The sequence below is a fragment of the Pseudophryne corroboree genome, chromosome 6 (assembly GCF_028390025.1).
Source record: "Pseudophryne corroboree isolate aPseCor3 chromosome 6, aPseCor3.hap2, whole genome shotgun sequence".
Classification (NCBI taxonomy): domain Eukaryota; kingdom Metazoa; phylum Chordata; class Amphibia; order Anura; family Myobatrachidae; genus Pseudophryne; species Pseudophryne corroboree.
Genome location: NC_086449.1, coordinates 805,779,821 through 805,793,605, shown reverse-complemented (window position 1 = coordinate 805,793,605; position 13,785 = coordinate 805,779,821). Strand labels below are relative to the sequence as shown.

The 13,785-nt window shown below is 48.2% G+C and overlaps 1 protein-coding gene across 13 annotated transcripts in view; it reads right to left on the bottom strand.

Annotated features, from left to right (window-relative positions):
• Positions 1 to 13,785, bottom strand: part of DGKI (diacylglycerol kinase iota) — a 439,065-nt gene that overhangs the window by 268,320 nt on the left and 156,960 nt on the right. For 6 of the 13 annotated variants that reach the window (XM_063928985.1, XM_063928992.1, XM_063928991.1 and 3 more), the window contains exon 1: positions 10,010 to 13,311. The exons of 4 other annotated variants lie outside the window; for them this stretch is intronic. In XM_063928985.1, the coding sequence (XP_063785055.1) occupies positions 10,010 to 10,611 (602 nt within the window). In that variant the 5' untranslated portion in view covers positions 10,612 to 13,311. Of the gene's footprint in view, positions 1 to 10,009; positions 13,312 to 13,785 lie in introns of those variants that run through there. 3 more of the 13 variants (XM_063928989.1, XM_063928997.1, XM_063928990.1) reach the window with 1 other exon arrangement.

Below are 13,785 nucleotides of genomic sequence, written 5' to 3'. Positions count from 1 at the left end.
TGGCACCTGGTGGCAGTTTTCACTGACGATGTCTGCTCTTTGCAGGTTATTACATATACCCCATAATAAAAGTAGGTTCACTGCATCCCAAAAGTAGCATTGGCACAAACTTCAAGAACGATTTTGAGGCTTTCAAATTTTTGAAAGCCTCATATAGTTCCTCATGAAATACATTTCTCCAGGCCATGAAAGGTGAAATTAATACTCTAAGATTTTTAGAATACTCAAATTCTTTCATAAATGCCCTTCAACAGCCTTTCATTAGACTTTTGGAACTTTTGTGATTTTCTGCAACTTTTCTTACTTAAAGCACCCACTTACACGTGTAGCAGCTCTCTGCTCCAAGATGGCAACCAGCGTTGGGGAATGTCTTCCCTTCTGGTAGTTGGGCCTCTTGGAGCATTCCTTTCTAGGGCCAGGCTGCGTGCCCTCATAATATATCCTAATGCAAATGTTCATTCTGCAGGGTGAGATATGTAAATGCGATTCAATGTGTGGACAATGCAGTGTGCGGCTGCAGTGTCTCTTTTCACCAGCAATGGGACTATTTGTGGACTTTTCATAGGGATCATAAATCCCGTATGTGCAATTTATGTACTTTTCATGTCCATATGTTGCAAGTAAATACATTTATAGGTACTGAAATATACATGTAATAAAAACACACAAATGCAACTGTTCCGATCTACCCTCACTCTCATTGTTAATTTAGTGCATTGAATGTTGCTTGAGCAAGCAGCATTTTAGGACAAAAATGCAAAAGTTTGAATAATTAAAGTGCTAAAAGTAATAGAAGGCAGAACTCTCCAGTGACCATTCTATACTTTAGCATTTTGCAGGGATGATTTCCCAAATCAGGGGTACATCTATGCTAGGCAAATAGGTGCACTTCCTGGAGAAGGAGTGGGGAGCAGGGGGTGTGGGGACGGGGGTTGATGGGATTTGCGTCATTGTGGCCCTGTATCGCATTGCCGCAGGTCATGCTGTCAGGTACTGCCAAAATGACGTGAGCTACAAATCTAATAATTACACTCCCGTCATGGACTAGGGAAAGAGTAGTTAACGTAAGGTACATTTGCACGTAAGTTAAAGTGAAGAGTTTACACAGAGTGCTTCAGTCACACACTTCCGTTGGTTATTCAGCAACGGGAATAGACACAACCACTGGTCAATATGCCGCGGACTCCACTACTTCATACCTGTCTACCTTCCGCAATGTCTGGGGGACACACAAAATTTTGAGCAGTCCCACGGACTCCTGAAAGCTTTGGTCACCCTTTCTAGTGAGATGGGCAGCACAATGACTCGATTCTCAAAGAATGAAGAGCACTCAACATCTGGATGTACTGTAACAAGCCACTCAGCAACTGGATGTACTGTAACAAGCCACTCAACAGCTGGATTCACTGTAACAAGCTACTCAACAACTGGATGCACTGTAACAAGCCCCTCAACTAGATGTACTGTAACAAGCCCCTCAACAACATGATCTACTGTAACAAGCCACTCAACATCTGGATGTACTGTAACACGCCACTCGGCACCTGGATGTACTGTAACACGCCACTCAGCATCTGGATGTACTGTAATAAGCCACTCAATAACAAGATGTACTGTAACAACCCACTCAAAAACTGGATGTACTGTAACAAGCCCCTCAACAACATGATGTACTGTAACAAGCCACACAACATCTGGATGTACTGTAATACGCCACTCAACATCTGGATGTACTGTAATACCTCCACTCAACATCTGGATGTACTGTAACACACCACTCAACATCTGGATGTACTGTAACACGCCACTCAGCATCTGGATGTACTGTAACACTCCAATCAACAACAAGATGTACTGTAACAAGCCACTCAAAAACGGGATGTACTGTAACAAGCTACTCAACAACAAGATGTACTGTAACAAGCCACTCAACAACAGGATGTACTGTAATAAGCCACTCAACAACTGAATGTACTGTAACAAGCCACTCAATAACTGGATGTACTGTAACAAGCCAATCAACATCTGGATTTACTGTAACAAGCCAATCAACATATGGATTTACTGTAACAAGCTACTTAAAATCTGGATGTACTGTAACAAGCCACTCAACATCTGGATGTACTGTAACAAGTCACTCAACAGCTGGATGCACTGTAACAAGCCACTAAACAACAAGATGTACTGTAACAAGCCACTAAACAACAAGATGTACTGTAACAAGCCACTAAACATCTGGATGTACTGTAACAAGCCACTCAACAACAGGATGTACTGTAATAAGCCACTCAACAACTGGATGTACTGTAACAAGCTACTCAATAACTGTATGTACTGTAACAAGCCACTCAACATCTGGCTTTACTGTAACAAGCCACTTAAAATCTGGATGTACTGTAATAAGCCACTCAACATCTGGATGTACTGTAACAAATCACTTAACAACTGGATGTACTGTAACAAGCCACTCAAAACTGGGTGAACTGTAACAAGCCACTCAACATCTGGGTGTACTGTAACAAGCAACTCAACAGCTGGATGCACTGTAACAAGCCACTAAACAACAAGATGTACTGTAACAAGCCACTCAACATCTGGATGTACTGTAACAAGTCACTAAACAGCTGGATGCACTGTAACAAGCCACTAAACAACAGGATGTACTGTAACAAGACACTCAACTGGATGTACTGTAACACGCCACTCAACATCTGGATGTACTGTAACAAGCCACTCAACAACAGGGTGTACTGTAATAAGCCACTCAACAACTGGATGTACTGTAACAAGCCACTCAATAACTGTATGTACTGTAACAAGCCACTCAACATCTGGCTTTACTGTAACAAGCCACTTAAAATCTGGATGTACTGTAACAAGCCACTCAACATCTGGATGTACTGTAACAAGTCACTTAACAACTGGATGTACTGTAACAAGCCACTCAAAACTGGATGAACTGTAACAAGCCACTCAACATCTGGGTGTACTGTAACAAGCCACTCAACAGCTGGATGCACTGTAACAAGCCACTAAACAACAAGATATACTGTAACAAGCCACACAAAAACTGGATGTACTGTAACAAGCCCCTCAACAACAAGATGTACTGTAACAAGCACTCAACTGGATGTACTGTAACAAGCCACTCAACAACTAGATGTGCTGTAACAAGCCACTCAACATCTGGGTGTACTGTAACAAGCCACTCAACAACTGAATGTACTGTAACAAGCCCCTCAACTGGATGTACTGTAATAAGCCACTCAACATCTGGATGTACTGTAACAAGCCACTCAACATCTGGATGTACTGTAACAAGCCACTCAACAAGATGTGCTGTAACAAGCCACTCAAAAATGGGATGTATTGTAACAAGCCCCTCAACAAGATGAACTGAAACAAGTCACCCAGCAACAGGATGTACTGTAAGAAGCCACTCAACAACTGGATGTACTGTAATAAGCCACTCAACAACTGGATGTACTGTAACAAGCCACTCAATAACTGGATGTACTGTAACAAGTCACTCAATAACTGGATGTACTGTAACAAGCCACTGTACATCTGGATTTACTGTGACAAGCCACTTAAAATCTGGATGTACTGTAACAATCCACTCAACATCTGGATGTACTGTAACCAGCCACTTAACAATTGGATGTAATGTAACAATCCACTCAACAACTGGATGTACTGTAACAAGTCACACAAAAACTGGATGTACTATAACAGGTCAACTCAATCCTTAAAACTCACATAATTCTGTAAAATAAAATGAGTCATACTCTGGTGACCACAGAAAAGCAGAATTCTCTTATCTCTGGAAACATGCAACTATTATACTAAACCTCCGACCCTGACGGAAATCACTGCATACTGTAGATACTACTCATCCTTTTGCCTGCTAGTATGTCAACAACAGTAGTACTCCCACAGTTGTTATTAAATAAAGTCCACAAAGAAAGAGAAAATAAAGTGCCAATGCACACTCTACAATACCAAGTAATGCTAGTCAGAATCTCCTATATATTAGCCCAAGTCTGTGACTCTGTGCTGTAACGCTGGGCGGAGTTACAGTGGTGGGTGGAGTTATTCAAATGAGTCACAGAACTGGGCAAATCTATAGGAGACCAGCAGCAGAAGCAGATGGTATGGCCATGTCACAGGAAGGGGCGCATACCTCCCAGCTTTCTTCAGGCAGGAGGAGGGGGACACACACACACACACACACACACACAAAACACCACACGACAAAAGGGGCGTGGCCAACGAAAGGGGCGTGGCTTCACGGGAGGGCACCCGTTTTCGTCAGTGAGGGGGCATGCCCAGCACTCTGTGAGCTGCTGGCATGCCCCCAGGGGCAGATTATGAGTCCGGGGGGCCCAGGGCACTTAAGACAAGGGGCCCTATCTCATTGCTGTGCCTGCTGTGGGATCAGGGGCGTGGCCTAATCGCGCCCGCGAAGCCACGCCCCCTTATGCATATTCCTGGAATATTTTTTTAAATGGAATTTTGGCCCCTCAGCTAGGGGTAAATACAGAGGAGGTGGTCGCTCCCCTCTACACACCCGCACAGGCAGAAGAAAGCAGGGAGACTGCTGCCTCCCTGCACCACCACAGACCTGCCAATACGCAGCAGCGTGTGCTGACTGTAGCACAATGCTGCCGCTGTTGCTGGCAGGACGGGGGAGCTTCTGAGCTGGGACAGAGCTACTCCAGCCAGGGGGCCCCATAAAACTGTGGGGCCCCTACGTACCCCCGTCTCTGCTGCTGGAACCCCCCCTTAATCCGTACCCCCTGATGCCCCCTCTCCCTCTGTCTCCACTAAATTCACCGCTGCTCTAAGCAAAACAGAGAGTACAGGAGCTTCCCAACTGCCCCCCCCCCCCAACACCACCACCACCGCGGGACACTGTGGCCCACGGGTGGGACAGCGGGACAGATCCTAAAAAATGGGACTGTCCCGCGAAAATCGGGACGGTTGGGAGGTGTGGGGGTGTGTGAGGGGGTATGCCGTACAGACAGACGGGCACCGGCTCACTGTGTGCTTGACCCCCCACATCAGCATGCTCAGCAGGGACTCTCTGGCGCGGAGGAGCGTCACTTTCTGGCACACTCCACGCTTCTTAGCTGCAGTTTTGTGGGGCACCTGCCGCTGTGCAGGTTCCATACTGCCTCTGTTATCTCCAGCCCCGGCAACCCCACCGCTAGCTGCAGTGCTGCCGCCCGCAGTGAGGTGCGCCCAGCTCCTTCACACACTTTAGCTGGCGGGCAGCGCTGCAGAAGTTCGCGCTGCTTGCAGGCTCCGACCCCCTCCTCCCTCCAGCCACAGCGTCTCCTGGGGGCTAACCAGTCACTCCCAGTCTCCCCTTACCACAGTGCCCGGCAGCTGCTCGAGGTCTGCGGTGTGTGACTGAGGAGGGTGGGAGGGATGCGGACAGGCAGAGGAAGCAGGACTTCAGCCTGAGAGAGTCAGCCATGCCAAGTCTCCACCAGCAGCAGATCCCAACAGGTTGGAGTGGAACAGCAGCAGCCAGCAGCAGTGACTCCGGTAAGACACATCTGTCTGTCACCACTGTTCTGTCCCTAATACAGATCTCTCCCGTGCCCTGTGTTCTGTCATGTCCCTGTCACCGTTATCCTGGCCCTGTCACCCTTATCCTGGCCCTGTCACCCCTATCCAGGCCCTGTCACCCCTGTGCTTGCCCCGTCAACCCTATACTGGCCCTGTCACCCCTGTCCTGGTCCTGCCGCCCCTACCATGGCCATGTCACCCCTCTCCTGTCCCTGTAATTTCTGTCCTGGCCCCATCGCCCCTGTTCTGGCCCCGTCACCCCTGTCCTGGCCCTGTCACCCATATTCTGACCCTGTCACCCCTGTCCTGGCCCCGTCACCCCTGTCCTGGCCCCGTCACCCCTGTCCTGGCCCTGTTACTGCATACCTTTTTGGCAGGTACACTACCCGTAGCGCCTCCAGACCCCTCCCCAATGCACCACACCTCCGCACCTTCCCCTCTACCACATGCGGCACCGCACCCCTCCCCCACACGCTGTGCCTCCAGACCCCCTACACCACCCGCGGCTTCCACTCCTCCGCCCCTCCACCACCCACAGCACCTCCAGACCCCCTCCACCATCCACCCCCCATATATGTCTCTCCCCACACCTGCCCCCCCTCCACCCGCAGCATCTGCAGACACCCTCCTACATCCGCGGTGCCCCCCTCATCCACCCCTCCCCCACCTGCCCCTCCACCACCTGCAGCACCTCCGGACCCCCTTCCCCATCCGCCGCACCACCTGTACCTGCCCCTCCCCTACTCACGGCACCTCCGGACCCCTACCCCACCCCCGCCCCTTCCCATCCCACAGCACCTCCGGAACCCTTCACCCATCCGCAACATCCCCGCACCTGCCCCTCTCCCACCCTTGGCACCCCTGCCCTTCCCCCACCGGCAGTGCCTCCGGACCCCATCCCCCATCTGCAGCCCCCACTCCTCTGCCCCTCCCCCACCCGCAGCATCTCCTGACCCTTCCCCATCCGGGCCCCCCAGCTTCCACCCCCCTCTACCCGCAGCATCTACAGACACCCTCCCCCATCCACAGCCCCCCCCCCGCACCTGCTACATTCTGTACATTGTGCCCTGCAGGTGCTGTTCACGCCATCGCAAGGGGCTGCGCCTCCTTCACCATCGCACGCCCTTTCATTGTGCAATATTTAACCACTAACAAAGGAATGCAGGTGATACTCCATATAACACAAATATTGAACCCCAGAAAGGCATGCAAGGGTTAAGGGGGCGTAGCCCCTTGCGATGGTGTGAAGAGCGCCCGTAGGGCGCGATGAAGCACCTAGTAATTATAATAAACTCTGGAATCTAACATCGAGCAAAACCATGGTTCTTTGCATACTTTCTGGCCACAAATACTAGCCCACCAACCAACATCTAGGTGACCTCGTCTCTGATGGGTCTTAAATACTAAGTCCGGGGCACGAAACCCCACCAAGCCGGCGAAGACCAGCCACCCCAGTGCAGAAAAATAGTGAGAGACTAAGGTGTTAGTGAGTGTTAATAAGAAATACGTAAAAGCTATGTGTTAAAGGGTGTTACACAGACGAAAAGTGTTAATTAAAAAGCTACAAAGTGTAATTTTAGTAGAATAATTATTAGAAAGTGTTACAAAAGTGCTAAATTAAAAGTTATAGTGTGCCACTCCAAAGCAACCCAGCCACACCAACCTAGTGGGCACCTAGACGCTGGTTGGTGGACTGTATGTTTTGACCAAAGGGTCTGGGACTGAGGGTCGACAGCACAAAGGTCGACACACCTTAGGTCGATGCCAATTGGTCGACACACCTTAGGTCGACATGGACAAAAGGTCGACAGGAACAAGGTCGACATGGAAAAAGGTCGACATGAGTTTTTTATGTTTTTTTGGTGTCGCTTTCTTCGTAGAGTGACCGGAAACCCCAATTAGTGCACCGCTTCGCTCGCCATGCTTCGGGCATGGTGCCTTCGCTCCGCTACCGCTTCGCTCTGCACACTTTACCGTTCCAATCGTAGTCCACGTGGATCGTTAAGTATGAAAAGGTTCAAAAAAAAGAAAAAAATCGTGAAAACCTCATGTCGACCTTTTTCCATGTCGACCTTGTTCCTGTCGACCTTTTGTCCATGTCGACCTGTTGTCCATGCCGACCTAAGGTGTGTCGACCTAAGGTGTGTCGACCTTTGTGCTGTCGACCTGGAGTCCGGAAACCTTGACCAAAGTACCTCGAATTTGCTCTATGTTAGATTGTAGAGTTTATTATAATTATTATGACTAGCAGTGCTTGGTATTGTATAGTGTGCATCGGCACTATATTTTCTCTTTCTTTGTGGAACTACAAGTCTCAGCATAATAGCACCTCTTACTATGGGCCTAATTCAGACCTGTTTGATCGCTAGGTTTTTTTTGCAGTCCTGCGTTCGCATAGTCGCCGCCCGTAGGGGAGTGTATTTTCACTTTGCAAGTGTGCGATCGCCTGTGTAGCAGAGCTGTACAAACAGATTTTGTGCAGTCACTGAGCAGCCCAGGACTACTCAGCCGCTGCGAACACTTCAGCCTGTCCAGGACCGGAATTGACGTCAGGAACGCTCCCTGAAAACGCTTAGGCACGCCTGCGTTTTTCCAAACACTCCCAGAAAATGGTCAGTTGACATTCACAAACGCCTTCTTCCTGTCAATCTCCTTGCGGTCGCCCGTGCGAATGGATTCCTCGCACGAACCCATCGCAGAGCAACGAACCGCTTTGTACCCGTGCAACGCGCCTGCGCATTGCGGTGCATAATCATGCGCAGTTCTGACCTGATTGCAGCGGTGCAAAACACGCTAGTGAGCGATCAGGTCTGAATTAGGCCCTAAGTGTGTAATTAGGGTGTGCAGTCCAAGATTCCCCTCCCTCATATTAAATAAAGTCATCAGGATTTCAGTCGATGCTTTTCCCACTCGGATTTTAAAGCATAACACTGCCTGGTGCGGAGACTGAATTTCTAGGTGCACAGAGACTCTTTCACTGTTGATGGATCTTATCAGTGTAAAGGCCCATACACATTAGACGATGTCGCTCTAAGAGCGGCATCGTCTAACGTTTCTCCCTCCCGGGCCGGCCGGCCGGCGGCCGCCGCCTGTACGTACTGAGCGATATGACAGCTCATATCGCTCAGTGACGTCACGCCCCCGCCAGCCCTGCATGAAGGTCGTGGACGACCGTCCACATCCTTCATGCATGTCCCACCGACAGCGACGATCGTTGCCGACCCGCGGGGCCGCGCATCGTCCGTCGCTGGCGGCATACACACTTACCGATTAAATGAGCGACGTCGCTCATTTAATCGGCAAGTGTGTACGGACCTTTAGACAGACTATTTGGCATATCACGTATTAATGTGTAGTCTTAGAAGCACCGATATAAAAGAGATCAACTGTTAAAACGGTATTAAACTAAACTTCAGACACAATTAGTAGAGGGTTAAGTTGTATGGTCTGTTTCCGTGGATAAACCACCTGGAACTATTCCACTATAGATCAATCCGCAAGCCGCTCTGATGCTGCAATCAATCCTTATTTCTGCAACTTGAATCGCATTACTGACCCAAATGTGCAGGTTCGTTTTGCGTTTTAAGAAAACGGCTGCTTTAAATATAGCGGCTAAATCGCTGAAATCTCACCGCTGACCGCAACTGGCGGACTATCATATCTGTGCCACTGAGTCTGTCAGACTTTCCTCTGTGAATTTCAGTAAGGTCTTTTCATCATCCAGGAAAAGTTGTTTATGTTCCTGTCCTTGCGGACTACAGCTGATCTCTCAATAAAATACAATCCGGCGCATAGCTGTGACGCATCCAAGGCCAATGCATATGCACCTGAATTATATAGATCATTGAAAAGCACATAGTATTGCATTAAAGTGACTTAAGATGTGGGTCAGACATCTGCAGATATAAGGCAGGATGTGACAAGCAACTCTTTCAATTTTTTTTTTTTTTAGTTAAGTAGAGCTATTGTGAAATACAACATTAAGGAAGACAGAACACTTTCTCCTTGACAACGAGCCAAAATATGTTTTACAGCTTGCAGTAGTTCCTCTTTAAGTGAAAGAGTGCCATCATATCTGGGAGTATCCACAGCTCTGTTCTGACTCTTACGGGGACATTTACTAAAGGTTATTTTTAATCGATTTTAATCTATTTCAAATAGATCTAAATCGATCGACATCGACGCAGCGTTTCAGAGGCCAAATCGCACATTTACTAACACTGAAAAATCGTCTCTTAGTAAATGTGTTACTTAGCGCCTGAAAACCAACATCGATGTTGACCGATTTAGTTCGATTTGAAATCGGTGAAATCGACCTTTAGTAAATTTACCCCTTACGCTTACAACGGTGACACCATTACACCTCACAAATCAGTGTTATTTTCTGCTACTTTGCTAATTGCATCACACAGTGTGATAAACACCTACACACCTTGGTAACGCCTCGACGCCAACTTCGCTTTCGGAAGTGTCGCTGCTTGATGAATGAAAATCCTCCGCTCTCTCCTGATGACGGCACTGTTGACTTGTGTGGTTGAGTAACTTACAATCCAGCCATATGTCCCACAGCAGCTGTTCTACACTCTGAATCTTAGCAGATCTCAATGTACACCGTTTAAGTTCTTTCACTGCAAACCGTGGGTTTACTCTAACAGGTGCTGTGCTGGATTTCCTTCGACTCTCTGCGTTTTTCTTGCTCCGGCACGCCTGCATCGAAACCCTTCGCTGCGTCAGCAGTCCCAGCGAGGGGCCTCCAGCCCCTGACTTACGTCTGACTTTCGATGCACTCATACCCACCCTCCGATCCGATTCAGGCGGACATGATTTGCTGAAATGTCGATGGAAAAAGTCCTCCATGGTTGCTAAAGAGGCGAGGATGGGGTAGGAAGACCAGGATATGTCCGTGTTTTGGCTAGACAAAGCCTCCACGGATATACAGGCACAAACGTTCTGCACGCTGCTGGTTGACTGGTTATATGGAGCAGTTTGCAGACCATGCAGTGAGACTAGAGATTTGTTTAAAGGTCCCAGCATTCACTTTTGCACCCAATTGAACGTAACGTCAGCAACGTTCACCTTTGCCCCACTGGAATGAGCGCTTATGACAATCTCCTTACTATGGAAGTAGCACAGAGCTTAACCTGTAGTCTTAACTTTTGCAAAGTTCCAGAAACACTCGGTTGTTCCAGCTGAAATAAACAGGAGTAGAGAAACACTGATAGAACAGGGCCGGTATTGTCAAAGGGGTGAATCAGATTCCAGTCCTGCAAATGAAAAATCTAATTGCTCTGGGTAACACTTCCATAGCCGGAGCAGAATATGGGAATCCTCAGCTGACCTGTGTTTGCATTGCACGGGAAGGAATTTTGCTGCCCGTCTTTGGATTAGATCTCCGGGGGCTTAAAAGCTGTGAGTTAGACAGGTTGCTTCCAAATTTATACCCAGCTGCGCAGTTACTAACGGGCTCTGCGTCCGCCTTTGATAATGTGGTTGCTGGCAGAAACTGCCTTTGCACGTCTTAAGGAAGAGGAAGGCGTGTGTCGCAAGATTGGGGTTCTGTAGAAGCGAGCAAATCCATGAAATCGGATCACACTTCCAAGGAATCATAAGACCTAAGATAATTTAACAATTATGCCAATGATACAAATCTAAAATGCTTTACTAACTGTACCCTGGGTGCCCTAACCCTCAGTGAAATACCTACTTGCCCTCTCATCTACAGCAAACCCAGTGCCACGGCTAGGGTGCCCTAAGCCTTAGTGCCTCACTACAATGACCACTTGCCCTCTCATCTACAACAAACCCAGTGCCACGGCTAGGGTGCCCTAAGCCTTAGTGCCTCACTACAATGACCACTTGCCCTCTCATCTACAACAAACCCAGTGCCACGGCTAGGGTGCCCTAAGCCTTAGTGCCTCACTACAATGACCACTTGCCCTCTCATCTACAACAAACCCAGTGCCACGGCTAGGGTGCCCTAAGCCTTAGTGCCTCAGAGCAATGCCCATTTGCCCTCTCATCTACAAACAACCCACATGCCCTAAGCCTTAGTACATCACTACAATGCCCACTTGCCCCCTCATCTACAACAAACCTCAGCACCTCAGTGCACTGCCCGCTTGACCTCTCATATACAACAAGCCTGGTGCCACAGCTAGGGTGCCTTAACCTTCAGTTTCTCAATACAATGCCCACTTGCCCTCTCATCTACAGCATACCCGGTGGCACAGCTAGGATGCCCTAACCCTCAGTATAATGCCCACTTGCCCTCTCATCTACAACATACCCGGTGGCACAGCTAAGGGTGCCCCAACCCTCAGTACAATGCCCACTTGCCCTCTCATCTACCATATACCCGGTGGCACAGCTAGGATGCCTTAACCCTTAGTACAATGCCCACTTTCCCTCTCATCTACAACATACCCGGTGGCACAGCTAGGGTGCCCTGAACCTTAATGCCTCAGTACAATGCCCACTTGCCCTCTCATCTACAAAACGCCTGATGCCACAGCTAGGGTGCCCTAAGCCTTAGTGCCTCAGTACAGCGCCCACTTTCCCTCTCATCTACAAGTCCAGTGCCACAACTAGGGTGCCCTAAGCCTTAGTGCCTCAATGCAATGCCTACTTGCCCTCTCATATACAGCAAACCCAGTGCCACAGCTAGGATGCTCTAAGCTTAAGTGCCTACGTATAATGCCCACTTGCTCTCTCATCTAGAACATACTCGATGCCACAGGAATTCTCTATGGATGTAACCAGTATCCGATACATGAGCACAAAACTGCATGTGATAAATCAAATTTCTCTCTGTGAATCTAAACTTGAGTTAACCCTTCACGGGAAGGAGCAACCTTGCTTCAAGCTTTTAAATCATTGCAGCATTGCAGAACGGTTTCCGGTGCGCGCTCACTGTTGGCAAATTCCGTGGACTATTCAAATCATGTAACAGCATCGTTGCCCAACAGCAGAGTGGGACTTCTCTAGCTGTTTCCCAAACTACAGAGAAACAAACACATCCGTATGGACCTTTTGAGCAAAATATGAATTGTTGCCAGACTATAAGTCTCTGCATATAAAGTAATTTGCAAGGCCGAATACAAATAAAAGCATCTGCCTTAAACTGACAAAAAGTAAGATGTTCTACTGCTGTAGTTTAGCCGGATGAAATAACATCGGCAGCCGGTAGGTGGACGCCCCTTAAACTGACCGGAGACCCCGTGTCGACAAGTCGTGGTTCCAGGTGTTGTTATAAACTAGGCTGCTTCATTTTCTTCATAGCTATTTCCTTGCAGGGTACTGCAAAGCTCCACCATCAGAGGCCTCCTTATAGCATAAGTAGTCACCAAACCAGATGGATGTCTCCGATAGCACCTTCATCTACTGGTCAATTCTGGACGCTTGAGTTGCAATCCCAGATCTGAAGCTTGCAAAGCAAATCCTCTGTGCCTTTTTCTCCCCCGTCGCTCCTTCGTCTATGGGAATTTTCTGATCAAGTTTTGGACTTGTGGACTTACAGCAGAAGATTGACGTCAGATTGCACATTACGTTCTAGATGTCCTTCGTAATGAGGGGGCAGCATACAGGCAGCTGGATGTTATTCAAGGAACCAAAGTCCATTGGGGACATTACTTCTTGCTCGGGAATGCTGATCCTCCTGTGGATTTATTATGACCAGGATTTTGTGTGCATTCTTCCCGATGCTCTCTGCTCCCTGATCCAACCAAGACCTCTTGCAACTTTTCTCATGCTTTCTGCCCTAACAACAGCAAACTGCTCTCTCTCTCTCTCTCTCTCTCTCTCTACTTCCTCCAGTATTTGCAGAAAAGTCACGGCTGCAGAGATTTTCTGCTGCACTTCCTGCCTCCAGACCAAGCTGTGCTCTAGATGGTACATCACTTATATTCATGTTTACATTTATATTTTTATATTTAAGGATCGAATAGTTGCAACTTTTTGCTATCAAGAGGTTTTGCACCAGATAGATTGCCTAATTCATAGCGCCTAATTCAGACCTGATCGCAACAGGAACATTTTTCTCTAATGGGCAAAACCATGCTGCACTGCAGGTGGGTCAGATGTAACATGTGCAGAGAGAGTTGGAGTTGGGTGGGGTGTGTTCAAACTGAATCTAAATTGCAGTGTAAAAATAAAGCAGACAGTATTTACCCTGCACAGAAACTAAATAACCCACCCCAATATAACTCTCTC